This window comes from Sylvia atricapilla, chromosome 1, assembly GCF_009819655.1.
Source record: "Sylvia atricapilla isolate bSylAtr1 chromosome 1, bSylAtr1.pri, whole genome shotgun sequence".
In the NCBI taxonomy this organism is placed as follows: Eukaryota; Metazoa; Chordata; class Aves; order Passeriformes; family Sylviidae; genus Sylvia; species Sylvia atricapilla.
In genome coordinates this window covers 41,530,176-41,558,169 of record NC_089140.1, presented here as the reverse complement: position 1 = coordinate 41,558,169, position 27,994 = coordinate 41,530,176, and the positions used below count along the sequence as shown (strand labels likewise).

The following is a 27,994-nucleotide window of genomic DNA, read 5'->3' as shown; positions in this document are numbered from 1 at the left end:
GAGAGCTCTCTCCCACTGTCTGTCCATAGACAACACAGTCCAGGAACAGGAGTGCGGAGGAGTGAGTGCAGTTTCTGCAAACAAACTCTGTGCTGCTTCTCCCCACCTTCACTCTCAGAATCAGGTCTTAAAGGTGCAGAACTTAGTATCCAGCATGAACAGAGTAGCTGATTGGGGGTGCAAGCATCATAAAGTCACCCCGGGACAAAAGGTCACATCTTCTTTAGTCAATCTGTGAAGTCTCCTGTAGGATGTTACAAGTAGCAGACAGAAATCTCCATAAAATACTGCCCTTGGTCAAATCTCACTTCATTATTGATTTGTCTTCATATATTACCATCTTGGAAGTGTTCTGTGTGTGTACATGTCCCTACTTAAAGGAGAGACTGTTGGAAGAATAATACATAGTAGTGTCAGTCACTGTTGGACTCATTAGTGCTCTGAGCAGCTGCCTTCCCAGTGTCTGCCTTCAGTGCTGCCTTCTTTCTGATTACTTCCCTGCACATTTGGTATTTAGTTTGTTGGAGGGTTGTATTTTTTGGTATGTTAGGCCAACTTCTAAGCTGTTTATTTAATTCTGTATTTTTAATAAGTATTTTGTGCAAGATGAAGGGATGCTGGGCACCAGGCAATTTTTGATGTGAAGTGTGCTTGTCAAACCTGTCAAATCTTTTGAAACCTATTACAGAAAGTGTCAAGCAAGAAAGTGACATGTTTTTTCAGAAGGTCGAATATTGCTGTATCGCTTGCGATTTTGATGGGGTTTTGTGTTACAGAAAAGAATAGGCAGTAAGATTCCTGGCATAACTGGTATAATTCTGGGAGGTGTTTAAAGCTGTGTGGTAATGCAGCTCTTTGCGAAGCAGAAGTTTTGATAGCTGCTGATGTGAGTAGCAGGATTTACAAATATTAGTATGTAAAAGCTTCTTTCACAAGCTGGGTATAATTGGTTGTCTCATTGCATAGATGTATTTTCTTTATTTTGGGGAAGAAGCTCAGTTTTTTTTTCCAATATCTAGTGTGTGTGTCCCCCTCCCCCCAATATTTAGGTTTGGGGGCCTTTTTTTGTGTGTTTTCACTTCTGGATTTTCTTGCTAGGTGATGTGTAGTGCGAATGAAAGCAAGTTTTGTTTTTGTCATTTACTTACTGACCAAGATTGGTAATAAGTTCTTCTAACTGTTGTTACTCTGGGTATTCTTAAGGTACTTTGCAAGTAGAATATTCCTTGGCTAATTTCATGCATTCTGCTTCTTTGCATCCTCTTGACGATGGCTAGGTAGAAACTAAACATCTGAATGTAAAGTCCAGTTTAGCTAGATTTAGGGGATAACAGAAGAAAGTGAAGCACTTGATTTCTGATAGCTGCCTTGTTTATTGGTGGGATTTTTATTGCTAGTTGAGACAGGACAGTACTGCACATAGACTTGGAGTCGAGCAGCAGTTATCCATACAGGCTGCAAAGTAGATGTCTGTAGTTTTACTTTGTCAAAGGAGTAAAGCCTTGCTCCTGGTTAAAGTGGGAAGGCGGGACTGGGAGAAGATGAACAAGACAGCTTCCTTTGTTTTGGTGTCTAGATGGTTGCAAACATCTAGACTTGGCTTTAGTGAGAACCAATTTAGCTATTGAGCCTTGTGTCCTGCACAGCTCTGCCTTCCCCTCAGATGGGGAATGAAGTTGGTGTGTGCACAACTGATTTTCTTGTGTGTGTTTCCTTGATCTTGTTTTAGAATCTCACAGAATTGTCTTTCTAAAGGTCTATATCCTTTCATTACATGCAGATCATTAGAAATTACATGTAAGTACTCGGTTCTTGTTTTGTTTTAGGTCTTCATTATTTTTCTTACGAAGGAAAGTGTATTTTCCTGCCTGGAAGATCTGTTTTTAATCTGTGACCTGAATCAAGCTGGGTAATAACATTTCCAGAATTAAAATTACAGCAGCCCATTTATTCCCCCAGTTGTGTCCCTTTTCTCTTGACCCGTAGTACAAAAGCTTGAGTCTGTTTAATTGTTAAGTAGTAGTGAATTCTGAACAAGGAAAAGGAAGGTGACAAGGATTACTAAGTGACATGAAGTAGCATTAGGTAGCCAGCCGGTGTGATGGGCTGTAGGTGCTGTTAATGGTATCAAGCTCAACTGTGTACCTTCTGTTTATGTTTGTCCCTAAGTTGTGATTGCTGCTCCTCAGCATGTCCCTGTTGTACTGAAGCACAGATTAGTATGATGGATGTACTTGTCCACAATTCTCTATGAATTCAAAGCCTGATGGGTACAGATGGAGGCATTATTTTTAGGCCTATTCTTCTTTCCTAAAAATGAACCCCTAAGCAATTTTTAATGTTTATCCTTACTGTAGACTTTTTCTGTAAAATCTAGGCAACGTATCTATATGTCACTGCAGAGAAGTTCAGACAGTTGAAAATAACTGGCATTGTAAGCAGAGGTTGATGACCTGATGAGCTGGTCTGTAGCAGTTGTTTCTTCACTGAAAAAGGAGTGACATTCTGGTTCATAAAGAGGGCTTGCTGGGACTTGACGAGACAGGGACAGGAGATTTCTCTTTAATATTTTATTTGTGTGAGAATTCTGTGAATATTAAAGTCATGGGGGACCTGATCAGCAAAAAACAAGTTCTTCATCTGTTAGCTGTGGATAGTAATTCCTCTGTTTCTTAACCACATTTTAGATGCAGAACACCTCTAAAAGTATCCAGCAAATTGTAGTTCATCTTGACTAAATTCTATAATGCCAAAAAATTACTGTTCTAAAAATTCAGTTTTCTTACATGGATGCTCAAAGTCAGTAAAGCTTTTAATGAATACTGTAGTTCTCAATGCTTTCATATATTAGAAAATGATAACTTGAGGAATCTCAGTGCAGAAGGGATGGTAGAGAAATGTGAGGATGTTCTCCTGATCATCGGTCTTTAAATGACAACTTTGGAGATGATTTTTAATAATAAAGTCCTTGGCTGTTGAATGTGTGTGTGCTATGCTTTATCTTTATTGGCTTGAATAGTTCCATTAGTTTTATGGTTTAAGGTAAAAGGGGAAAAAAAGAAGTAGTTGTATAAATGTGGTGTTCAGGATGTCCTAATAAGACACAGTTTCCTAAAAATGAAATATTTCTCTGTGACATCTCATTCAGTTACTGGAGCCATAAATTTTGCTTTCCTTTGACACAATAATTTACTTTCTATCCTACAGTTTTATTTTAAAACTACTTCTAAAAAAAAGGTAAAAAAAATCACAGAATAGTTTGATGCCTTCTTGAAAATCTTCCTTTATAAGGTTATGGAATCAGTGAAGAATATGTGCTGACAGTGACTGGGGGAGATTGGAATGGAGCAAAAGAAAAATGTGTTTGGAAACCCAAATGTTGAGAATAGGGTTGAAGTAGACGGTAGTGAAATTCCTCTGTTGTGAGCTGTGTCTGTTCTTGTGTTAATTTGGTGCTGAAGTATGGAATAGAGCACAGTATTTGTCACATTGTCTGGAATGATGAATTCAGAAGTCTGAGAAGGGAAAATACATGAATTGTTACATGTATTACATATACATTAATACATAACTATTCCAGTGTGGTAGGGAAAGTGATGCTGCCTATCAGGGTTTTAAATCTCTGTGAATACTATGCTGTTTCCAATAAGTGTATTTGATTTAAACAATTTGCGTTTTTATGGCTAAAGCCAAATAAAAAGCAGATCATAAAGTATGTATTGTGAGACTGGCTTAGAAGAAAAGATGTCTGCAGATGACCTAAAATGGTGTTTTAGAAAGAAAAGTTCCTCTATACATCAATAAGTTAAGTAACTGGGGAAAAATCTCCAAAAAGGTGAACCAAAGCTAGCCTGCTGTAGAAATAACCCAGCAGCCCTCTCCATCCGGAAGTACTTACTATGTTAGGTTATAATGGAATGAAAACAATTTTATTGTTTGGAAATGATGGAAAATTGGAAGATGTTTGTCTTCAGTCAGAAGGATTTGTGTGTGCTAGTGTGCAGTATTCGGACATCCATACCAATTTTAAACACAAAGTTGGATTAGATAGAATCCAACTATGAGGCATGGACTCCACTATAGGCTACCAACCCAAGGACATCATTAATACAATGCTGCTTTCCAAAAGAGTTGAGGTTGTTCTAAAAGATGGAGTCAGAAATGGAAGATTTGACTGGGACTGTACTTGTCCAGATGCAAATGTCTATAAAAAACCTGTGTCACATTATGGATTCAAACTGGAAGTTGTACAAAATCTGGTCCAGAAAACTGACCTAAGTGGGAAAGAAGGGTGTGAGGAGTATTCAAATTGCTGGGAATGCATTACACAATGGAAAGATTTAGCAATCCTACATTGAAAATTTCTTGGGATTACAGAGTAGTGAAAACATGGGTTCAGATGGTTGGTTTCTGAGATGTGTTCAGAATAAGGGAAGAAAAGGAGGAACTTGTTTTGAGGTGTTTTTTCTGTTGGGAGCATAATTTTGGGTGCGTTGTAGATTTGCATCCAAGTAACAGCTTCAAGGAGCAGTGCACCATGTTATGAGGTGTAATTGAATGATGAAATACATAGAAATGTGATATTTTTAATTATTTACTTATGTAAGTATTCATTTCCACTGGAGAATATGGTAATGATTAATTTGACTGGAAATGGGAAAATTAAAATTCTTAAATCCAGTGAGATGAGTAAATTACGTGGGAAATGTTTGCATCATGTGATTTTGATAATTATGTGTGATGTTAAAAATCTCCTAAAAATTCTTTATTGCCTCAAATCTGTTATACTGATGAAATGTCAGTTTTTCTCATGGAAGACTTGTTAAACTGCTCTTCTTTGTTGGCAGGCTCTAGTGGTAGAGCACTTTCATCTTCGGCTATGCTACCAGCATTTTTTCATTCTTTAAAGCATAGTCATTGCTTTTTCTTAAAATCTTCTTGAATAGGGAACTAATAATAAATTATTGTAATACTATATAATTATATGAACATTTATTAGAATTATTATTCTAATAAATGCTCATATTAGCAGAAGCAAACCCAGTTGAAATACTTTATTACTACAGTGTTTGACCCTTCCCTCCTATGAATTCAAAAGGCAACACATTACATACACTTCCTAGCATATCATGCGTGTTCTGCTTGACATTTTAATTTTTTTAAATGGCTATGAATGAGTGAATGGCTGAAGGGCATGGTGAAACACAAGTGTTTAATTCAGAGAGCTGTCGAATTTATAATACTTAGGATTTATGCAGAGAAAGCATTAATTTTGAAATATGGGAAGTAAAAGAGAAATTGTCATCAGGCCATATTGACAACCTCTTGGGTGACTTAAAATGTAACAGTTCTGGTAGTGTCAGACTTCAGCTTTGCAGAGTGAGGTGAATGTTTTTGCTTGTAATTGATTGGTTGTGGCTCTGCATTTGGTTGGAATGGCAGAGGGGGAGTATCCTGGTGGATCTCAGGAGCTTAAGGAAAGCTGGGCCAGAGGATCAGGAAGCTTTGAGTCTCTGAATGGATTTGAATCTGAAGTAAGAAGTTCATTGGCTTCTCTTTTGTGAAGTAGCCTGCATTTTCTTGCCTGTAATTTTGCATGCCTGTTTTGGACTGTACTTAAGGAGTCAAAACTGCTTAAAATATGCTTAAGTGGTGATTTTCTACCTTACCTCTAGGCAGACTCTTTTAAAGACTATTAATTTGAAAAAAAAAAGTTATTCTGGTATTAGAATAACAGAAGCATTCAATTGTCTTTTGGAAGTGTCTTTCAGTAACAATTGTTTCACAATTTCTCTATGGCACTAATTTTTTGTATGAGAGGTATGACATAACTGGACTCTGCTGCCTTCTGTCTGACATCTCTAAAGAGTACATTTGTTTTCATCACTGGTATCTGAGGTTTAGTTACAGAAATATGGGTAAATGTGAGCAAGGCCAGTAGAGAAATAAGGATGAGGTGGCAAGATGAATCATTTGTAGAGAGATTAGTGCTGTTATTTCCCTTGTAGGCAGAACAAATGGCTTTTAGAAGTTTAAAGAGATCTCTATCCTTTTGATTCTGCTACACAGCGCTTCTAAAATGGGACACGTACCCTTCTCTTCTGTACTGCTTTATATGTGTAATGCTTTTCCATCCTCAGTTAATGAAAGACTCTGGTCTCCATTTCTTCTGTGTTTTTGTGATGGTCTGAACTGGGTCATCATTTGGTCTGTGATGCGAGAAAATGTTTTTGAAAGCCGCTCCTGTTTTTCCTATCTCTTTGTGTTCCTCCCTCCTCCACCTCCTTTGTATGAAGCCTTGCACTGCTTGATTTGACATTTAATTCCTTATTCCTTCTCCTGGCTTTTTCTATCCTTTTAGCACTTTTCAAAGTGTGTTATCTCCCTGCTTCTTTTGTAAGGCTATAGTTGTCTGTGCAGTTTATTTTTGCCTTGTTCTGTGATACCACTGTGTGAAAGGTGAAGAGGGGAGTTGCACATCAAACCATAACCTCTGAAAAGGAAATGCTTGATTCTGTGTGATGTGAACAGTGTCATGGCCAAGATGCTTGTGAAAAGTTCCTGGTTCTTTTGGGACAAGAAAGAAGGCAGGATACTTGTGGGTAATGTGAGGGCTTGTGAGAACTAGTTACCTTTTTCTTTCTGAAAATTACTGTTTCATTGGTACTGGAAACATTGCTTGCTTTTACAGGCTTCTAAGACCTCATCTCAAAAAACCTAAGGTACAAAGCCAATGATGATGTTTGGTTTTTCTGAGACTGTACACAATAGGTTGTGGTAGGCTAGAAATTCATTTAACATTGTAGCAGTGATAACAAGGGTATGGAAGGATGCCGTCTCTGTGTTTGGGAATTTGCAGAAGTTGCTGCTGTCAGGTGTCATTATGCTGGTAAAGGCATGTTCTGTACTCGAATGGCTGGTGTCCTTCCCTGGGGTAGCTTTAAGCCAATGCAAAGCCCATTTTTGTGGCACTTACAGTCATTCTGGGTGTGCTTTGCTGGTCTAGCACGCAGAAGTTTCTGAGCTGAAGTGCTCGTAGTGTTTATGTAACTTAATAGATTCTGTTCTAATAGACTCTGAGGAACTTCTTTCCCCAAATCCTTTGGTCTTAAAAGGAGAAGAAGAGCCTTTTTCTTGGCTCTCTTTTTCTTTCTCTTTTTTCTCCTCTAGCTGTTGTTCCTCCTTTTGTTAATTGTAGAGCTGTACTTAAGTAACCACAATGGTGATTTCCAAAGTAGTAATCAATTAAAAAATGGCCAGATAACAAAGGCTGAAATAAATTATTTGTACCTGAACAATAAAGGGCAATGAAATTATAATGAGGATGGCACAAGCTCAGAATGAACATCACTGCATATAAAGTCTAGACCTGTTTGCTGGGCTCAGAGATGATGGGGAGAAGCATTAGCTCTAGGGTCAAGCTTTCTTAGGGGCATGGCATCCCTTCTCTCTAGTGCTCTGCTTTTTCTCGAGTATGTAACAGATATTCCCAAAATATCTGGTAAAATGAGTATGAGCAAAATTAAAATTTACTATGAAATATGCAAGTCTGACTTAAAAAAAAGTTTTCACATTTTGATGTTTCCCCCAGTTTATGATGCAGTTAAGTGCATAATTTTCTCCTACTAAGCAACCTGAAGAGAAAAAATGCTCTTTAATTGGAAGAGTAGTATTTTAAAATAATTTAAAAGTCAAACACAACAGGAAGGTTATGAACTGGTAGAAGTCAGTAAGGTAATCTGAAATTTTGGCAGTTTCCTTTTAGGGCATCGTTATCTTTAACACTACTATTGAAAATGTGGTTGTCATTCAGCTTCCCATTCCTTTAGTCCTTCTTTGTGTCAAAGATAACCTGTAGAGGGAAGGTGAAGTGATTGCTACGTGATTACAAAAGGGTGGCTTTCCATTTGTTTCTTGAGGAAAGGGATGCAGAAGTGTTTGCGGGAGATGGAGTCAGGGCACAAATGAAGGGATGTAGTGAAGCAAAATTTTTTGGGACAGGGTTGTTAGTCTGTGACAGCTGGAAGAGAATTTGATCTTTGCTCTAATGGCAGTGGCAGTAGAGAGTTAAGCATAATTGCAGCAAAGGAAGGGGTCCCAAGTAAAATGTCTGAAATTCAGTAAATCTTAGGCAATACCTGCTTGCATCATGTCCAGGTTTATTTAGCATGAATAAGGAGAGGAGCAGACCAGCACCAATAACTGCAGGCTGTGGAGACAATCCTGGAAATGTTCTGTGATGGGAAAAGTTAGAGATATTCTGCATACCGGGGATTTAGTAAAAAAGCTAATACAAAATGTGGGAACTTGAGCAAATTTGGGGTATACAAAGCTACAGAAGTCCGAATAATCACAATAATTTCTGAAATATTGTACACAAATTCATGTGACCTGTGGTAATATTATCTTAGAGGAACAGTCACAAGTAGTGTATATTACAAATGCCTGTGTTAGTGGGACTAGCCAGATTGTTAGTGGTGTTTTTTAGAAGCAGCTCAGGGGGACAACCTGCATTTGTGTGATCTTTGCTCTAGTCTGTTGAGGGTTGTAGTAGACTGACCTTTATGCAAGCCAGGAGGTTGCTGTCTGTTCCTTTTGGTCAAGGGTTAGTGTTAAACAATTGTTCTGTGTATAGTATAGAGGGTTTCCAGAGGGAAGTGGAATTTAGGATGTGTGCTGTTGTCAAGGATCGGTTTATTTGTGGAAAAAAAGAAAAAAATAGTTTTCAACTGTTGAGGCTGACACACCAACTCTGAAACACGTTCACTTTCATTTAGTGCACTTGGGCAACCCAGCTAGTTTAGTTTAGTTTGTGTGATCTTTCAGTCCTAGGTGTTGGTTTATTGTGAAATGGCTTGTGTAATAAATAGAGGAATAGATCATCTGCCCCTGAAAAACCAAGCCTAATAACAATACCTTATAAAATTGTAAGTACAAAAATTACTTTAACCTCAGTTATATATTTATGATCTTGATTTAAGATCAATCTGTGCCCTTTGTTGGATGAAAGCATGAAAAGCTTCTGCAGAAGTACTATATGCTTGTAATTTCTTTCAACAGGTACTTTGTGCTGGACTTTGAGACGGGGATTCTGCAGTATTTCATGAATGAACAAACTAAAAACCAGAGCCCAAAGCCACGAGGAGCCTTGTCTTTAGCTGGAGCTATAATATCGCCCAGTGATGAAGTGCCACACATGTTGGTGGTCTACTCTGCAAATGGAGAGATGTACAAGTTAAGAGGTACAGTGCTGCTCACAGTGACAGCTGAATTGTTCTGCTCTTCCACTCCCACTTCTGCATCTCTTCTCTCATGTCTCATTTCTTATTACATAGTATGTTTTAAAACACAGTGGAGGAGTAATCTGGAGTTAAGTAATGTGACTTTACAATGTATAGACTTTTAGGGCTGGAAGGTACCTCAAGGTGGCCTCTGTAATCTAGTACTGTGCATTGAATGCTATATCTTACTTGCTTCCAATGTAAGAAAAAGCTGCTCTCATTGCTGTCATAAAACAGCATAACATTTGTTTTCTAGTACTATCCTTGCTTGACACCATCCTGCAGATAATGTGCAGTAATGAATTTGATGATGGGTCAGAGAAGGGAAAAATGCTAGTGAGAGACTAAGATATTATGTTCTTATCACTCTTGGAGTAATTGAATGCACCTTTAATGTAAAATTTTCCTTTCCCTTGTTTCCAAGTATAGGACAGACAATGTAGAGTATATAGGAGTTACTTTGGAATATTTACAAAAAGGGAAGAAAAAGAAAAGGCAGTGGTTCTGATTTTAAGGTATTTTCAGTATGGTTGATTGATCCTGATGCTTCCAAATAAAACTAATTTATAAAAAATAAACTGTTATTTTAAAAAAGAAGATGCATAATGTAGTGTGACAGAAGTATTCTTAGTTTTATTGTGACCACAGTTTGTCAGTTGTCCAGCAGGACTGAGCATGCAGGAGTCCCCTGTGGTACAGTGTGTTCCTCTCTCATACACAGAACTGAATTCAGAAACAACTAGGGAGAATTTCTGTTGAAATGCTTTGAAAGTTGCACAACTAGAAAGCATGAACACTTGTTGTTTTGTTATGCTTTTCCAATCACTTAAAATCATCAAATGATTACAATATGCTGCTTTTAATTTAATGATGTCTGTGAATTTGATTAAAATCAGTAAATAATTTTTATGCTGAGTCAATAAGCCATTAAGATACTCAATAGCAGAGGAAGTAAGAGAAAATATTTACTGAAATTATCAACTCTGTATTGCCATTCCTAATGAGGATTCCTGTGGTAGTTTAAGGAAAAAAAAAGCCTCTCTCATAAACAGATTCACTGTATTACATAGGGGGCATCTGAGAGCAGACAAACTCTTCACTAATTTTTAAAGCTGATTTTTAAAGGTGTGTGGGGGAAATTGTGATTTTTATTCCTGTTTCTTTAAGTTGCATGCGAATGACATGGGTTTAGAGAGAGATTTAGTTGAACTCCATTAAAAGAGAAGCACTTAAGTATCTGGGGAACTGGTAGCTTGTCTCGTAGCTGATTGACAGCCTGAGTGTAGAGCCTTTATGGATTTAAATACTGTGGTATAGCCCGTGTCCTCCACAAAGACAGACAAGTAAAACAAAAGTGGATGAAAAATTTTGAGCAAAAATGTCTGCTTGAGGTAGGTCATTCTGCTTTGCTAACCTGTGGAGGAGATAACTATGAAGAAGACTCAGAAGCTTATTTCTTTCCATTGGCCTCTTAAGTACGGGTTTAGATGTGTTGCACTGAAAAACTGAAGTGTACTTCTGTAGCATAAATTAGGATTTATACTGCATCCTAATTAATAATTAATCTTTCCCCCTCTGCCGTGCTCTGTCACCTCCTGTGGAAAAAAGAGTATTGATTTGTGTGTGATAGGCTGCATTTTCTTGTTTCTGTTCTAGCTGCTGATGCGAAGGAGAAACAATACTGGATAACTCAGCTTCGATCCTGTGCCAAACATCACAAGGAAAGTGATTCTAAGGTAAATAATTAAGAGTGAGAAGTAACTATTATGTTTTAAGTGGAGTAGGTGAAGAGCAGCATAGCTTGGATGATTGGCTGCTGTAATTAGTCGCTTGGTGTTTAGAAGGTTTTGAGTAAAAGCAGCAAGTTGTCATTTGTCACTAACTGGAGCAGACTTAAGTCAGTTTGGGCGATCTGATTAAATAAACAATTTCCTGTTTATGAAAAAATAGTGAAGTGCATGGTTAATTGAGTGGCTGAACCAACTGTTTATTAACAAATGCCATGTGATGTCCTGATTAGTATTGAAAAGTATTAACTAATACAGTTTTATTTAATTTTATACAATTCAGTGACTTTTATTATAGGAAGCTCCACATAGATGTTAGCAGCAGTCATTCTTCATCTTCTTCACTAAATTGGAAAGAGCTCATCATATGAAGATTTATGTTATTTACTTTTCTTTAGAACTAATTGTCCACAATATTTGTCCTCAAACAGATAAATATTTTGGGTAGGTAAAAGGATGAACTGCAAAATGATGGGTTGAGGCTCTCTCTGACCACCAAGTAAAAATGGCATGAATTGTGGTACAAATGAAACCCTTTTTGAAGGAGAATTAAGTAGCTTGAGTATTTCAGTACTTTTAAAATTCTTGTGCACTGGAATTCCATATAATTTGTATACAGATGTGGCCCAGAACTACTCAGAAAGGTGCAACTCTGCTCAACCAGGATGCTCTTACAATTGCTGTTCATTTGCAGCTCCTGTGCCAGATCGTAATGCCAACTTTTTATACTCAATTGCCATCAAGGAGTTATTCCTCAGTATGTTTTCTGGTCACTTCTTAAATGCATTTAAATGTTTCGCATCTATAATTTAACTGTGATGAGGTGGTAAAACTATTGTTTGATGTATATGTTATCAGAGACTTGTGCAATTGCATACTAATTCTTATGCTTCTACACTACATTCATTTTCATAATATTTCTTACTATTGGCTTTGTTTTTATTCTTTTCTTGCTTGTAATAAATTACTCTATTTTAATAGCAAAATCTCATTTAGAATGGCAGTAATTTAGTTGAAGCTGATATTTGTGGAACTGAAGTTGGGATCATATTTTCTTCTTAAGTTAAAAACTGTTGCACTTAGTAATAATTTCTGTTCATATTACCTTGCTGTATTGAGCTCCTTCTATAGGAGTGGTGTCTACTTATTCTGTTCTAAATTAATTAGTGTGTTGAGAAAAATCTTAGTGTTACAACAATGAAAATAAACAGCCATTAGTAGTGGTCCAAAGAAAGCTAACAAAATTTTAGAAATTATAGGAAAAAAAAAAAAAAAAGGGATAATTCTTTGACTGCTCTCTGTCAAATACTTGTAATGAATATTTTATTAGTCCCCTTCCATTTCTGAAATGAAACACTGGAGTGGGGAAAATGAAGTCGTTTTCCTCATATTTGTTATTCTTTTGTACAGGATGAACTCTGTGATGAAATTTGATTTCATTGTAGTCTTTTTTTTTTTTTTTTTTTTTTTGATAATGAGAATGGAAAGGGAAAATCAGTATAGTAGGTGCCCTGCAATGGCTGAATAGGAAGTATTTGCTAGGTATTAATAATAGCTGTTAATAGTAATATTATATGGGGAGCTTCAAAGAAAGGAGTTGAAAGCAGGCCAAACAAAAAACCAAAACGCCAAACCCCCAAAACGACGTGAATATAAAGTGGAGAATATTTTTGGATGTTTTCGATGCCAAAAATGTTTATAGATTCGAAAAGTGTTTGAAAAGGAGAATTTTATTAGAAAGACTTGACTAAATGAGTGGAAGGCTAGTAAATGCAAAGACAGTTTCTGTGACAGTTTCTGTCACAGAAATCTAAGGCACAGCTTTTGGAAACAGTTTGGTTTTAGGATGGGGAGCATCTCACTGGACTACTTGTATTCTTGTATAGTGACCAACAATGCTTCTAGTTCCTATGCTCATTGTGCAAGAAAATAAAAGGATTTACTTAACTGGGGGGTAGTGGGCATATGTAGCAAAGGAATTAAATGAAAGTATTTCAGATAGTAGGAAGAGAGTTCTTGTATTTTTCTTAAAGACTGATGATACAGAAACTTGGCAGAGGAAGTTGGAGTATAGGTAGGTGTATTTTGGAATAGATATGTTTTAATTAGCTTGAATCTGTTGAGTATAAAACAGAAATGCTGAAGAAAACTATTTTTTAGAGATCTGTGTTACAAATCAGGCTAGGTCACTTTTCACTTGAAATGTTTGTTAGTGAAGCACTTTTAATTCTCTGCTTTTGTAACTCATGGAGCAAATAGAGAATATCTATCTTCTGTATTTTTATAGTTAACAATCCAGAAAATAAAATGTTGGGAATTTATGTGCTTCAGATGAGACCACTGATGACTCTACTTCTTGCTCCAGAAGTGGAATGTACTTGAAGCAGTTTTGTTCTTACCTGTTCCTGGAAACCTTTCTTTTGAAAATATTTATGTCGTCTTTTTAATATCCTTTTTTCCTTTTTCCCCTCCTATCTTCTCAGTATAGAGTATTAACTGAAGAGAGTATTATACCTGGCTTTAGGATTGCATATAGTGCTAACTTGAATTTCATCTACAAGTAAATTTCAAAATTTCTCTCTGCTTTTTTTTATAAAAGGAAGGGATCAAAAGCTTGAATGCTACAATAATTAGACTTTGAAGATCAGATATTGTTCACAAGGTAGCAATCCTTCACAGAAATTCCAGAAACTAGAAAAATAAAGTATTTCTGTTCTTTTTCTTTCTTTTTCTTTACTCAAAATTTCTTACTTGTATCCACTGCCTGGTGGGACATAAGAGAAGCAAGAACTGCTTCATTTCTTCCTGATGTATTCTTTTTTTTCTTTCTCTTGTCGATGATGGTACTTCATACTAAATGATTATTAGCATGGGAGTGGAAACGTGCTCTTTAAAATATTTTAAATCTACATAAAATAGCATTCTGTTATTTTTAGCCACCTTAAGAAAGGAAGCCACAGCCTTCTTTTGTGTTTAGCTTAGGGTCTGGAATTATGTAGAAAGATTTGTAGTGACACAGAGATGGGTATATGTTTGACTTACTTTTGCGTAATCGAGGACTTCACAAAAATCTGTATTTTTGGGTTTTATTAAAATAGCTCTACCTTTGATAGGACTGTCATGATGTGATTTGTTATTCTGCTTGCCCAGCAGGGCTGGATCTCTTTATTCTTCCCTCTCTGTATACTTGAAGGGGTGTAGTAAGTGAAAACTGTAAGTTATCTGTCTCTCATCGTGCTGTTATGAATAGGCAGATACTCATATGTTCTGAGTTTCTGGAGTTTGAACAGAATCCAAGCTCTGTCTCTGCTGGAAACAGAGAAGATTGGAATCTGAGTGTTTGCTTCCAGCTTCTTCTGCAGCTTAAATTCACCTTTTTCATCAGAATACTGAGATGCTGAAATTTCCAGCTGTCCTTTAGGAGTCATACACTTGAATGAGGTAGAATGGGAAGTGAAAAATATGCAGTGAGAGATATATTTCATGTTATGCAAGTGGAGTATAGTTTAAATATGAAGAAAAAAATGGGATAACCAGGCAAGCAGTGGGAAGGTTCCCAAGAATACCAGCAAAGTAACTCTTAGCAACAGGTCATTCATACTGGAGAGAGAACACGTTTTTAAAATATTGAATAGATATTGGAAGGGAATTCATAGAAAAATTGGTAATTTGGACAATGTTTTTCAAAGCTGAAGCCGTGTCACTGTTTTTGTGAAATACTCAGAGAAGAGCATTCCTTCTTACTGCACTGGATCTAGATCAGCATTAATTTCCTTTCTTTTTTGCAGCTACTGCTTCAAAATGCTACTGAATGACTTGCTGTCATGACTTTTTAAAGCTTCAGCTGGGGATTGGGGTGGTGGAGGAAATTAAATAGAGAAGTGCTTGAAAAAAGAAAAAGTTGTATACTAAACACTAAATTTAGTTGCATCCTAATGAATGGTCCAAAGGTGAGCAGTACCGTTAATGAATGGATGTGACACAAGCTAAGTCTCTGACTTCGTTTTAATTAAATTTTACATGGTAATGATAAAAAAAAGCAGTAAAAGAGAAGTGTTCTCTGGCAAATAATTCCTATGCTGTCAGATAGTCTTAGTGTTCTTGGTATTCCCATACAAGTCTCATTTCACTTAATTACAGATTGCTTTACCTCCGTGAGTGCCAAATCAACTGTATTGGAAGAAATCTTCTGTGTCTGGATAGGATTGCTGGTTCTCTTCGACTATTCTCAGGGAATATTTTGTACAAGCTTTAATTAAAGCATTAGTCAAATTTGAATTCAGTGATATAAAATGCTTTCAGGAAGGCGTAGGCATATGCATAATTTCTGTGGTAACTTCCAAGAATAATTTTGTATCCAGAAATTATCACAAGCTTTTTAGTTCTTCCGTTTCATACTCCTTTTTTCTTGACTGTTTAATGATGATGGCTGTAAAAGCAGTACTGAAAACAAACACAGGTTTTTAAACTAGCTTTTAATGCCAGTGTGTGGATTGGTTGCTGGGTTTGCATATAACCCTTGTATATCTCAGTGTGTCTCAGTAATGTGACAGGGAACAGAACCTTTATCTTTTGAAGTAATTTCTGTGCTCAGATGGTAAATTTCAGTTTAGGTCTTTGTTAGAATAAGGAGACAGACTCTCTGTTGTTTAAGCTTTTGGTTTGGAGCTGCACAGCAAGCTAGCTGCTTAAAATTGGATGGTGTGGATTCATCTTTAAGCTGAACTCATTTGCTGATTCCTTGCAACTGTAAATTGCAATCCAGTTCCCTTCCTTCTGCTGCCTTCTGCTTTAATCAAATTATTATGAGGCAGATGTGCAATTTTTCTCCACAGCTGGGAGAATGACTGTCACAGATCTTTGGTTTTATCAGGCTTCTTTTTGCCTTAATAATGAATGGTCACAGAGATACCTTTACATTTCTAAGTGGATCATTAGCTGGATATTTTTAACACCTTCATGATAGCTTTTCATAAAGCCACGTTAGTGAAAATTTCAAGTCCTTCTCAGTGTTGTTTTGGTTCTTCTGTGCATGTCAAATTGCTTTGGCTTTTGAGCTTTGCTGTTCCTCTGTTGGTATGCTTGTCTGCTTCTTCTTCTCATCCCTGACCTATAGAAGTCAACTAAAGAATGGCACTTCTAATTAAAACATGCACTGAAATCCTTACAGTAGTGGGGCTGGAGAGGAAAGCAGTGCTTGGCTGTTGATAGGTATGTATTTGACATCTTTTTTCCTCCCTTTGGAAGCTTCATGAAAATAAGAGTTGCTCACTGCTTCTAAAATCTTTCTACAGAAATGGAAGAAAATCAGTTTAGGATTGAACATGCTCAAATGGTTCTTGATGAAGAAAAGATTTTGTGATAGAATGATTATCATAGTCTCTTGCTTAAAAAAAGACATATATTGCCTTACTGAAGATGATGAAGCACTATGATGTTCTATCAGGAAAGTTAGTACTATAGATGGTGTTTCACAGAAATGTGCAAAACATTGTAAGCTGGTCCCTTTGCAGTGCTGAAGTTTGGATGTTATGTAGATGCTGTGATTTGCATTTTAATATTTGTGAATGATTATAATGTAAATGAAGCAGAACTGTGTCTACGTTTATCTTTTATCCGTGTTTGTTTACTTAGGATGCATTGGAAAAGAAGTAGATGGGAATTAAAACACAGAATAGTGGTGTCTCAGAATTGTAATTACTTTCTGATAGCATGTGACTTCCCATAGCTCTAAAGCTGCATGCAGAGATTGGTTTTCTGTGCTGTATATATGCAGAGGAGTAAAGGAGTATCATTTTGGTAATTATTATTCTGAGATAAACATCTGTGGCACAGTGCCTGTGAAAATGATGATTATCAACCATAAGCAGATATGACAATTCACTTCAGAAATTATTTTATTGATCTCTGGAACATTGCATTTACTTCCAAAATAAACAAAATTATTTGCTTCTGGTAAAGGGTGAAAAACACTTCAGCTTCTTTGTGAACATGAAGGGCAATCTCCTGGGAGAATGAGTCATGAAAACATTAGTATAGTTTGAACTTAATATTCTGCAGTTCCATTATTGTTAGGATTTTTGATATCCAAATGGAAGCATTCATTATACTGCTTTTTTATCATGGGGATGGACAGGCTACTAAAATAAAAATCTTAACCCAAATCTGTTTTAGCTAAGCATACTTCAGCTAGCTTTAGGTCATAAAACCCATATGAAAGCAAGTTACAAATTAATCTTTTATTAGCTTCTTTATTATTCTTTTATTGGTTTCGTTTTATTAGCAGGCAAAATGTTGGTGCAATGGTAAAGTGTAGCCTCAGGAAAGAAAATCTGCAGTCCTTTTGGGATGCTTCAACTTGTGGATTTCTTGACTCATTATTGGCACTATGCATTTCTAATTGTTGAAGAGCTTACGTCTTTCTTTCATCAGACTTTCCTCTATCTTTTTATTTATTTAGTTGTGAGCCAGAAAGCAGCTAGACCAAAGAAAATTATATGTGATAATAATTAGAGGGGCAGATCAGTCATGAGCAGTGCTGGGCGAAAAGCTGGGGGATCAGGCATAAAGGCCCTTCAGTTACTGTCATTGCTTTGATTTCCTGTGAGAGTGACTTTAATGGCTGTTGTAGTATGATTTATAATTAGAGTGCTTTTAGCAGTGGAAAACTTCACATAGGTTTTTGCATTTTAACAGACACGGAAGATTCTGATTTTTGCACAGCTGTGTGTCATTGCAAAAGGGACGCTTGTCATTCCCAGTGTTTAATCTCAAGAAATTCTGCAAAAGAGGAGTCAAGTATTTGGCTGGGACATAGGTGTTGACAATGTGCTGTAAAATTCAAAAGTGCCTGAGGGGCTGAGTGTGCAGTTCCTGGAGAGCTCTCTTCTGGCAGTGACAGGAAGAAGCTGTCAGAAGGAATTGGATGCTTCCCCCATTTTCTTGGAGGCAGCAGGTGCAGTGCTCTGCTGCTGTTGTCTGTGGCAGTGGAGGAGGGGAGTCCAACTTGAAAAGGTTTTGAGTGGTTGTAAGAACTGCCTCCTGCAGACATTCACATGCATACTGGCTGTGACTGATTTTGGAAGTTTTAAGCTGTAAATTTTTGTTTGTCGTAGGGCCTTGCCTAGAGGTAGTTTCATAGGTGGCCAGAGATCCTGATACTGAGCTCATTTAAAGTTTGTATGCTACAGGTGCCCTCTAAAGAATAATACCAGATTAGGTGCTGGAGTATTTGTGTTGTGGGCTGGTGGAATTCTCTGGCACATTGTTTGGAAGTGTTGGGTCACTAGAGATGGATGAAGGGTATAAAGGGACAGAAAACAAAGGTGAGGAGAGCTTGCTTATAGACCTGTAGGAGCTGATCATGGACCAATCTATTTAGCTCTGATACTTGGCACAGACTATGTATGTGTGAATTCCGGATTGCCAGTGTCCCTGACAGCATCAGCTACATAGGATTGGTGACTCTTCTGTGCTGCAAGGGGAAGCAGAGGGTTCTAGGAGACTTGCTGGCAGAGGTGATCTCTCCCTGGAGGTCACAAAGCTCCATGACTTGCCCTACGGCAGAGCTGAGTGTCAGGTGCACCAGGCAGTGGATCATGGGCAGCCCTTGTCAGGCTGTGTACTTGTGTGTTTAGAGATTGGGGTTTACCTAGTGTCCCCATAGCAGGATGGCCTTCTTGAGCACCAGCCCTACTGAAACTAGAGATGGGCTGTTCTTTCTGACTTTTCTCTCCTGCTCCACTGATCCCCAAACTCCATGCCTTAAATGACTGTTCACCAGAAGTTGCTGTGAGCTGCTATACGCCTTGGCAAAACTTAGGAAGAGCCAGATGAAATGTGCTATGGTCCCACAGCCTGAACCAGTGCATGGATTTTTCATAGATGTTTTGTGCTAGCTTTTGTTGTGTGCAGGTCTATAGTGCTCCCTCAAGAAAATCAAAACACAGTAAAACTTTACCTCTCACAGAATATTGTTTTCCTTTAAGTGAAACTAATGGGAAAACTCACTGTTTTACATTGCTGCTGAATCTTAGGATCTGTTTAGCTATTTTAAAGTAGCAGCTGTGTATTATTGTGACAGTATGATACTAAAATATCAGTGAATGTCAAAAGATTTCATTCTAAAACAAAAATAACTTTTATTAACCTAAAAGAGAAGTTGACTTTTCAATTAAAAAATAAAATTATCTTGTTTTTACTCTCCAGTTTAAATTTAGTTCAGAAGTATTCTGATACTAGTCAGTTTGAAAGACAGACATTAGTGAAGTATATTCCACTCTTATATACTAGGAATAGCCTTTTTATGTAGAATATATGTTTGAGAAAGGAAATTCAGTTTCCCTCATCCCCTTCTTTTACTCAAATACCTTTTCCTCTGGCTCTTTTTTAATTGTAGTTACATCTAAGCCATGCTCTTTCAAATGGAAGATGAATTATAACCCTAGCAACCTTCTGTGCCCTTCTGACAAATTACACCTCGTGCTGCTTTTTTGCCTTGGAGTCAAATCCAGTTTTAATGCAATTGTGATTTACCAGCCAGGGTGGATAATTTTTGAATAGATGCTTATTATTGTAATCTTACTGGGCATGGTAGCAAAGAATATATTAATTTCAAAAAGAGTCAGACCATCATTCTTGGAAGCATTTATAAATGTTAAGTCTAGACCAATGTAATAATAATTATTTCTATGAGATTAGTAGCTCTTTGCACACTGGCAATGTGATAAGCCATTTTTTAAACCTTCATGAAGTCTGAAGTCTAGTTTTGTGTGACCGTGGCAGAGAGATTGTGTTACTTGTTTCATTCCTCCTGGGCAGTGTCAAATAATCTGCCTTGTCCTTTACAGTCAGTGTGGTGGTAACATGAGGCCTGACTTCAATTGGAACCTGTTCACCTTGGTTTGAAGATTACCACAGAATTTCAAAAAGTGACCTGTAAGGTATAAGAAGAGAGATTTCACCCAAGGATTACTTTTGTGTACTCACCAGCAGGCTCACGAGAAGTACCTCGTGTTGATGGTGACTGTCTTAGCAATGTTGTATTGTTATTTGTGCAAGGTTTGAAGGAGAGGTGGAAAGGTGTTTTACTGGTGGAGCTGTGTGTTTTCTTCTCTCCTGAAGTGCTACTTAATGTTACTCTCTGAATTGGTTTGTGTTTCATGAGGTAAAAGGTACTCTGTTTCAGTTTTAACCTTGCAGATGCAATCAACAGTTCAAATAGAAGAGAGAAACTTTTTTTTTATTGCACTTTTATATATCATGTCCCATGGTGATCTGGTGCTCATCTGAGCTTGATTGGGAATTGCTGTCCTATAGACCTTTAGGATAACTTTTGTTTGGGGCCTGTGGAGAGCAAACTGAGATAGCAACACTGATGGGGGGGGGGGGTTTTAGATAAAAACCGAATGTCCTGACTGATTTTAACGGTTGCATGTTAAAAGTATTCATACTGCAGATACCACTGGAGATTTATTTCTGGCCTTTTTTTGTATATTTGGTTTATCCCAAGCTTACTTCAGAACATGTTGATTTCTTTAAGCCATATTTTGTTTCAAATGTTAATGATTAATTGGTGTGTGGATTGGCCTTGCCAAAATTGCATCTCCTCTGATGCTGAAAATGATACTACACTGTTTCCGAAGTTCATCAAATGAAAGCATTAAGATTTTTTTCTTCCTTGCTGTTCACACCAGTTTAGTGAACTGTAGGTCAGTGGTTTCCTAAAAAATATTTGTGTTGGCATTGTTGTTACTCTACAAAATCTTTCCTAAGCTTTCCTAAAAAGTAGGCTTGTAAGAACTAAGCAGCGTACTTTTATGTAAGAATTTGTGAAGATTTTTGCAAAGACCAATTTCAGGCAAGCCAAGAAACAAAGGCAATAGCTCGAATGTTTCCGAGAACATCTCTGCTGAGCCATGCATCTGGTTCAGAAGGAATAAATCAGTTACACCTCCAGATTTTGGTTTGTGAGAAAAACAAAACAATACAAATGCATAACCTAAATTGTAAATTTTTACTTGTGTTAAAGCACAATCCTATTGCTTGTTCTAGAACATCTCATCCTCACGTAGAAGCTCATCTCTGCTGCCTCCTGGGACAGTTAATTCTCCATCTCCGAGTGGCCAGAAACACATGAATCAAAGTGGGCCAACTGTTGTAACCATCACACATCACAAATCACCTGCAGCTGCTCGAAGAGCAAAGAGCCAGCAGTCTGGTCAACTCCATGAAGTCAGAGAGGTAAGAGAGGAACATCTGCTGTTTTAACTTGGAAGTGCTTATTTTGCTTTAGAATAAGCAATTGAATCTGACAAGTTAATGATTCTCTTTGTTTCCTACTTTGTGGCTGCTTTGTTTTGATCCCCTTGCTGAGCAAGAGGTGGGCTTTGGTTGTGGTTCAGCTTCAGGTCAGGTGCATAGAGATTTTTTAATGCTGATGCTAACTTTGGCGTGTGCATGTGCTTAAAAGTGAAGTAGGTTGGCAGCAGCTCCCTGACTTTGCAGTGATGTTGCAGTACTGGAGGAAAATTTCTTTGAAGCTCTGTGCAGCCATACCTTTCAGATTGGAAAGTGGGGCCCTGAAGCATTTAAGTAAAGCTGGAAAAAAACTACTTGAATAAGTCTGATGAATGTGTGAATGAGGACGTAGCTCCTCACACTCAGCAGTTTGTTGCTATACTGCTCTGGTCTTCACTTTGTGTGGCGTTTATATTGCTGGCTTTGAAAAGGAAAATGGTTTGTCTGTGTCAAATGCACAAAAACCAAAGAAGAAAGCTTGTTTCTTTTAAAGCCTGTTTGTACCACACTCATACCAATTTAAGTCTGTCTTCCAGACAACAAAAACAGTACAGAGTTTTAAGCTTAAATATATGGAAGATTTTCACAGGACACACTTTCATCTTTCATCCTTTACTAATTTTTTTTTTTTTGGTTCATCTTTCATGTTAAGAATTTGAATAAATTCTTGGGATATGCTCTCAATGAAGGCTTAAATTGCTCATCCTGAGGAGGAATGCTTGTTTTTCTTCTAGTTAACATTAGAAATTATGAACTCGCTGTCTGAATGTCACCCGCATTTTCTTTACTCTATAGAAAACACACATCTGTTTATTTTTTATAAAAATATCCTGTCTTTATCTACCAATCATCTCGCCCAGGTTGTTTCTGGCATGCTAAATGCATTTGCTCTCATAGGTTGAATTCAGAGTGCACCTTAAATCTATTAATAAAATCAACAGTGGGTGCTGTTGCAATTTAGTTGAATGAAGCTGAGTAAGGCTGAAAGCAATTTAAAAGAGAGCATTAGTGTGTGTGCTGATCATAGTAAGTTTGGAAGGAAAAAAGCTGTCAGTTGCAAAGAACTACACCTGGAAGAAATAAATACTAACCAATAGTAAAACAATGAATAAGAGGTCAGGTATCATTCCTGAAGAAAAGCCCAGTGAATTGCTGACTCACTTGTTTGCAGTGTATTGCGATGTGATGTCATTCCAAAAAAGGTAACTATTACAAGATTTCAGTCTGTAATGATGGAATGTAATTATTTTGTTTTATTTGATGTGAACAGTACCTCAGCTGCAGCAGCTGTTCCTTTTAGAGAGCTGCAATAGTAATGAAAAAAACCCTCAGATACTGAAGATACAGTAACGACTGAAAAGAAATGAGTGCTTTTCAGGGAGAGAAAGTGGTACTAAGATGAATGATGCATAAACAGATTTCATAAGATGATGTGTGAAGTTTTCCTTTTTACGTATTGGATATTTTACCATGTGTGCTGCTTCCTAAAGAAGAGCATAATAGTGGAGAAATCTGACCTTCTGCCCTCTTTCCCAGTCTTGTGTAAGAAGTGGCCTCTTAACTGATGTTGCTTCCATCTTGTGAAAGGATAAGTCTGTTTTTTCCAGATGAAGGAAGCAGATTTTATTTCAGCAGCATGCTCTGTGCACTTCCTTCTCCCCCATTTTCCAGAGGGAATGCAGTAGACTTGGGTGTATGATATGTCCCTGTGTTTTCAGGGACTGTCTTTGTTCTGTATATGAATCAATGGATGGCTGTTAGATCCACCGTCTGTTGTTAAATTCATCAGTAAAGAGGTATGTCCAGACCCCCTCACAAAAGTGCACTTAAATCTGTTCTAGTCTTGTTTTTTAATCTGAAACAATGAAAAATAAGAGCTAAAAGTACGGTGAGAGGGAGTTAATCCTTTCCTCAACGCCCAAATCTTTGCTTTTTATTTGAAATTTATTTGGTATGATCTGGATGAAGGGAAGAGACTGCAAAAGGATTATAGATCAATGTTAGTGTTGCCTTGATTGAATGATTGAATGATGCAAATAAGTTTGGTTTTTTTTTAATTGTTCTGTAAATAGGACTGCATTAACTAATTTTGCACCGTGTAAATACAGTAGTTGAGTCAATGGAAAAAGTTGATCTGCTTCTGGGAAATGAGAGGAAGCATGTGTATTTTAAATTTCACAACGATATTACGATGTGGTAGTGTGGCCGTGTATATGAGATCTTTGAAAAACAGTAATGCTGCAAAAAGGGGCATCCTTCACTTGGCATATGTGTTGTTTGCTAGCTTGGACAATGTTCCTGGGAAAGTGCTGAACTTGAAGTTGCTACTCAGTTCTGAACTTTCTGATCTGGCCATATTATTTGGAAAAAATTAAGGTGTATCTCCATACTGCAAATAGGTCAGAATATACTCCTATATTTTATATAATTTAAGATGTTTGGTAATACTTGATTGTTCTTTCCTCCCTCTTTTCACGCCATAATAAGAAATGAGCAATACAGTAAGAATAAACAACAACGTTTCCTTCTGTGGTTTGTTCTGGTTGATTTCGTTTTATTTTTAACAGGCTAGAGAATTTTAGCATGAAACTAATTGCAGCAAAGAGGTCTATTTAGCACCAAACTGACATGCCAAATCATATAAATGTAGTAAATGCAACAGTCTAGATCTGCAAAATAATACATGTAATAAGTGTTTCTGTTGTGAAATTGAAATTACACTTCTTTCCAAATTTTGGTGAGTTAAAATTGAGCATAAGTATGGAGCTTTTGACTGCTATAAAAATTTATATTTTAATACTTGACCTACTTTTGTATAGTGATGAATTGAAAAAAGGCTCAGGAGCATTGCTTTTCATCATAATGTAATTTTTTATGCTGTATAATATTGTTGTCTTAAATCAGATTTTTGTTTATATTAACTTGGTGTTAATAGTGCAGTCCACACTGATTTATGGAATAGTACATCAAAACTAAAACTAACCTTGTGAGAAATGATCTGCATTGTGTTGCACTTCATGCAGAATTATTAGAGATCCTACCTCTTTATTTCAACCATAACTTAGCATTAAAGAAGTACTTTGAGCTAATTTTTTAGTAAGTGATTTTATGGCAACCTAAGTCTCTGTGATCTTGAAATTTAATTCTGTTTTTAAAACTCTGCATATTATTATCCTGTCAGAAATTTATGATAAGAGTTATTATTTCAGATTTCTTTAGAGCAGGTGGTTAAAATCAACTGGAAGGTTAAGCCAAGTGGCCACATCACACTTCATATTAAGTTTTAGCTGTCACTGAACTAAATAACAGTGACAGAATGGTCAGAATGGTGTTTATTTTGGCTGAGAGTTTCTGACTCTCTATAGCCTCCTCCAGTGTTACCATTGTTAACGCAAGAAAGAGCCAAGTGTGTGAAGATTTTGTAGTAATTTATATTAATTATTTACAGACATTTAGGGAAATTAAACTGAAAGAGGTCCAGAGAAAGATTTCTTCCCACAGTTTAAAAAAGCCAATGAAGGATTTTTTTTATCACTTTGAAATATGTTTGTTACAACTTTTGATACCCTGACTAGTCATCAGCATGGGTTTCTGAACATTTGGTACAGGGAGATCCAGATTTCACAGGACTTCTGCCAATGTAACATCTCTTTTATGTGCCAGTGGGCAGTCCTAGAACTTGGAAGGGATGGTTTTTTGGTAAGATGACAGTCCTACTGCTTCTTGCATATCCTTTTCCATGTATAAACACTTACTATTTGATTCCTGCAGGAATTATGCAGCTAAGTGATCATTCTTTGCTTTCTTCATTACATTGTGGCGAAATCTAGGACGTCCACCTAGGGCTTCATGGAGGGAGGTTTATTTAACAACCATTTTTGTGAGGCTACTAATGTCCAATTTTCTTTGGTTACTGGGAGAAGGGGAGGATTCTAAAACACTTTTGAGGATTTTTCAAGTGACAAGCGAATGTCTTCAAGTCACTGTAATATTTGGATAGCAGAGTTAGGAACTGTGACTCACTACTGTTAGCAAAAAAAGGATGCTGTTGTCTGTGGAGAAGTGATTGTTGTGTTACAGAATTACAGCACTGCACAGGCAGCATTGTAGGTGACAAAGGAGATGCAGTACTTTAAACCACTAGGGGAAACCTTCAGACTTGCAGGACTTTCAAAGTGTGAACTTTATGTGAAGACATACACTAAACTCTGTGTTGATGTTAAAGCTTTGTAGTAAATGTTTAAACTGGTAGTGGGGGAAATCTTGATGGTTTTTGACCTATGCCATATTTTACTTTGCTGCTTTGAAGAAGTCAGGTTTTGCTTTTTATTTCAATTTTTTTTTTGTCCTCCTTTTGTTTCTCTGAAGGTGTGTACATGGAAGGGTCAAAGGACAAGGTCTAATGTGAGTCCTAGCAAAAAGAATGCTGTAGCTCTAGATATTTGGCTGATAGTGCTGAGGTTCTGTGGGGTTATGCAATAAGGGCACATGAAAAAAAAATGGATTCAACTCCTTGAACAGGACATCATGCTTAGACAGTGTAAAGTATGTACAAAGAACATTTAAAAATCCTGTTAACAATTTAAGTGTTTTTGAAAGTATGTGTCTAATTTTGTGTAAAATTACTTTTGTAAGTGGGGAGAAATGCTGTATGTTAGATCATTGCTTTCACTGCAGTTCTCACCTTGATTTTGGAGTGCAGGAAGATGAGAGCTAGCTTTGTAACAAAGATGACCTTTAAGTTTGCATGAGTAATAAATCAAATATTTGCTTTTAGGAGGTGAAAATGGTCTGATATTCACCTAAGGTATGGAGGTAGGATGGGCTGCTAAACTGAGCTAACTTCAGTCTTTCTGGCCTAGTAATGTGAATGTTTTATCAGGGGAGAGCTGATAACTGTGGATTGCAGCTGCAATAGCACGGCTCAAGTCTGTGTTGCTGAGCCTTTGCTAGTCAGGTATAAAACTGGTTACCTAAAATCATGTCCGTTTTTCTTTCTATAAAAAGTTACTTTGTGATGTTTTCTTTGTGGCAGTTTGTGGTTGATTCTTCTAACTAGTCTTCCTGCATGTCAAAACTAATGTAGTAAATACAATCCAGTGAGATTTCTCAGTTGGACTGATCAGGGCATTTTACCTCTCATAGATACTGCAGAAAGTGTTCATACTGTTTCAGTTCTGAAATCCAAGTGTCCTGTATTCTGTTCATTTGAGGAAATAATACAGTGGTACCGTGAGTGGCAATTTTGGAAAAGGAAGGAAGAGAACACAGAGGAGTAGCCTTTGTTAGTTACAGCTGGACCAGTTTTTCCTGGACTTGTATTTAAAATATTATCCTCCAATCCCCCACTATACATAAGAAATAAGTAAAGGCTCATCCTATTGATAATCTTCTATAAAGTACATCATAATATATACAAGATAAGTAGTCTTTAACTATAAATGGATGCTAATCAGAAAATGAGATATGTTACTGAAGAGGTTGCATCCTCATAACACTGCATCTATACTTTATATGGATTGTATGTATTACACTTCATTTGCCAGCAAACTCACTGTAAGAAAATTTTCACTTTAATCATCTGGGTGTGAACAGAAGAATGTCTTCACTCTAAAACAGGTAATGTAAAATTGCTTGGAAAAAACTCAAACCAAACCCAGCTGTTTCTCAGAGAGTAATGGATACTGCTTGGCTTGAAGAAAAGTGGAGCAGAAAAAAGACAGCAGAAAGCTGTTGTGTCAGGTTTGTGTCCCTTGAAGTCGATACAAAGCCAATGAGGCCTTAAGCCTTAATTCAGTAGTTGATACTTATTTGGCACAGAACATGGTAGTGTAAGTTATACTATAGCTACCACTATTTAACTGTGCTTAGGTACACTTTTTGAATTGAGAAGTGTCATAGTACAGATTAGTGTTACAAATACATTTAACAGCTCAGTTGCAGCTGAGCTGGTTGATACCAAAAAGGTTGATCCCAGCTGGGTTTTAACAGAAGCTATTGTGATTTGTTTAGAGGCATTAAATTTGTAACAGTATGAACCAGTTTCAAACCTAACATGGGGTCTAAAAGGGGCAGCTGCAGATGTTACCTCTGCACTTTGTTCTGAATTGGTGTTGGCCTCTATTCTAGAAACCTGTGATCCTTGAAGAGTGTGAAAATACCAGTGTGAACATGCAGAAATATTCTTCTTGCTGTACAGCAATGTCTCTGTGATTGCCTGCCCTTCATCTCCTTAGAAAGAAAAACAGAACAGGGAGCATGCACGACAGATGCAGTTATTTGGTGCCTTCTGTGGCAGTTTCTTTGGAAGCTGTTTGTATTGGCTACAGACATCTCGTCTGTGTCTGCTTATTCTGTCCCAAGTTAGTCCTGCTAAGATTGATGGAAACATGTCTCCTGGGGGAGTAAATGGGATGGCTAAATCTCTGACGTTGTCAGTCTAGTACCTCCCAGAGTAGTAAATGGACATGTGCTTATAAAAATTACTCAGTAAGCAGCATTAGCTGTCTCACTTTGGGGATGAGGAGATGGAAATTATTCTACTACTATAAACCAGTTGTTATCATTACATAAACATGAGCTGAATACTCCTCTCACCTCTGAACCTTTACCTTGTGTTTGCAGTAT

General features: G+C 37.1%; 1 protein-coding gene across 1 annotated transcript in view; it reads left to right on the top strand.

Moving 5' to 3' along the window:
* Window positions 1-27,994, top strand: part of OSBPL10 (oxysterol binding protein like 10) — a 117,398-nt gene that overhangs the window by 22,262 nt on the left and 67,142 nt on the right. Inside the window, exons 2-4 of the mRNA XM_066320289.1 lie at window positions 9,061-9,242; window positions 10,938-11,017; window positions 21,122-21,310. Of these exons, the coding sequence (XP_066176386.1) occupies window positions 9,061-9,242; window positions 10,938-11,017; window positions 21,122-21,310 (451 nt within the window). The remainder of the gene's footprint in view (window positions 1-9,060; window positions 9,243-10,937; window positions 11,018-21,121; window positions 21,311-27,994) is intronic.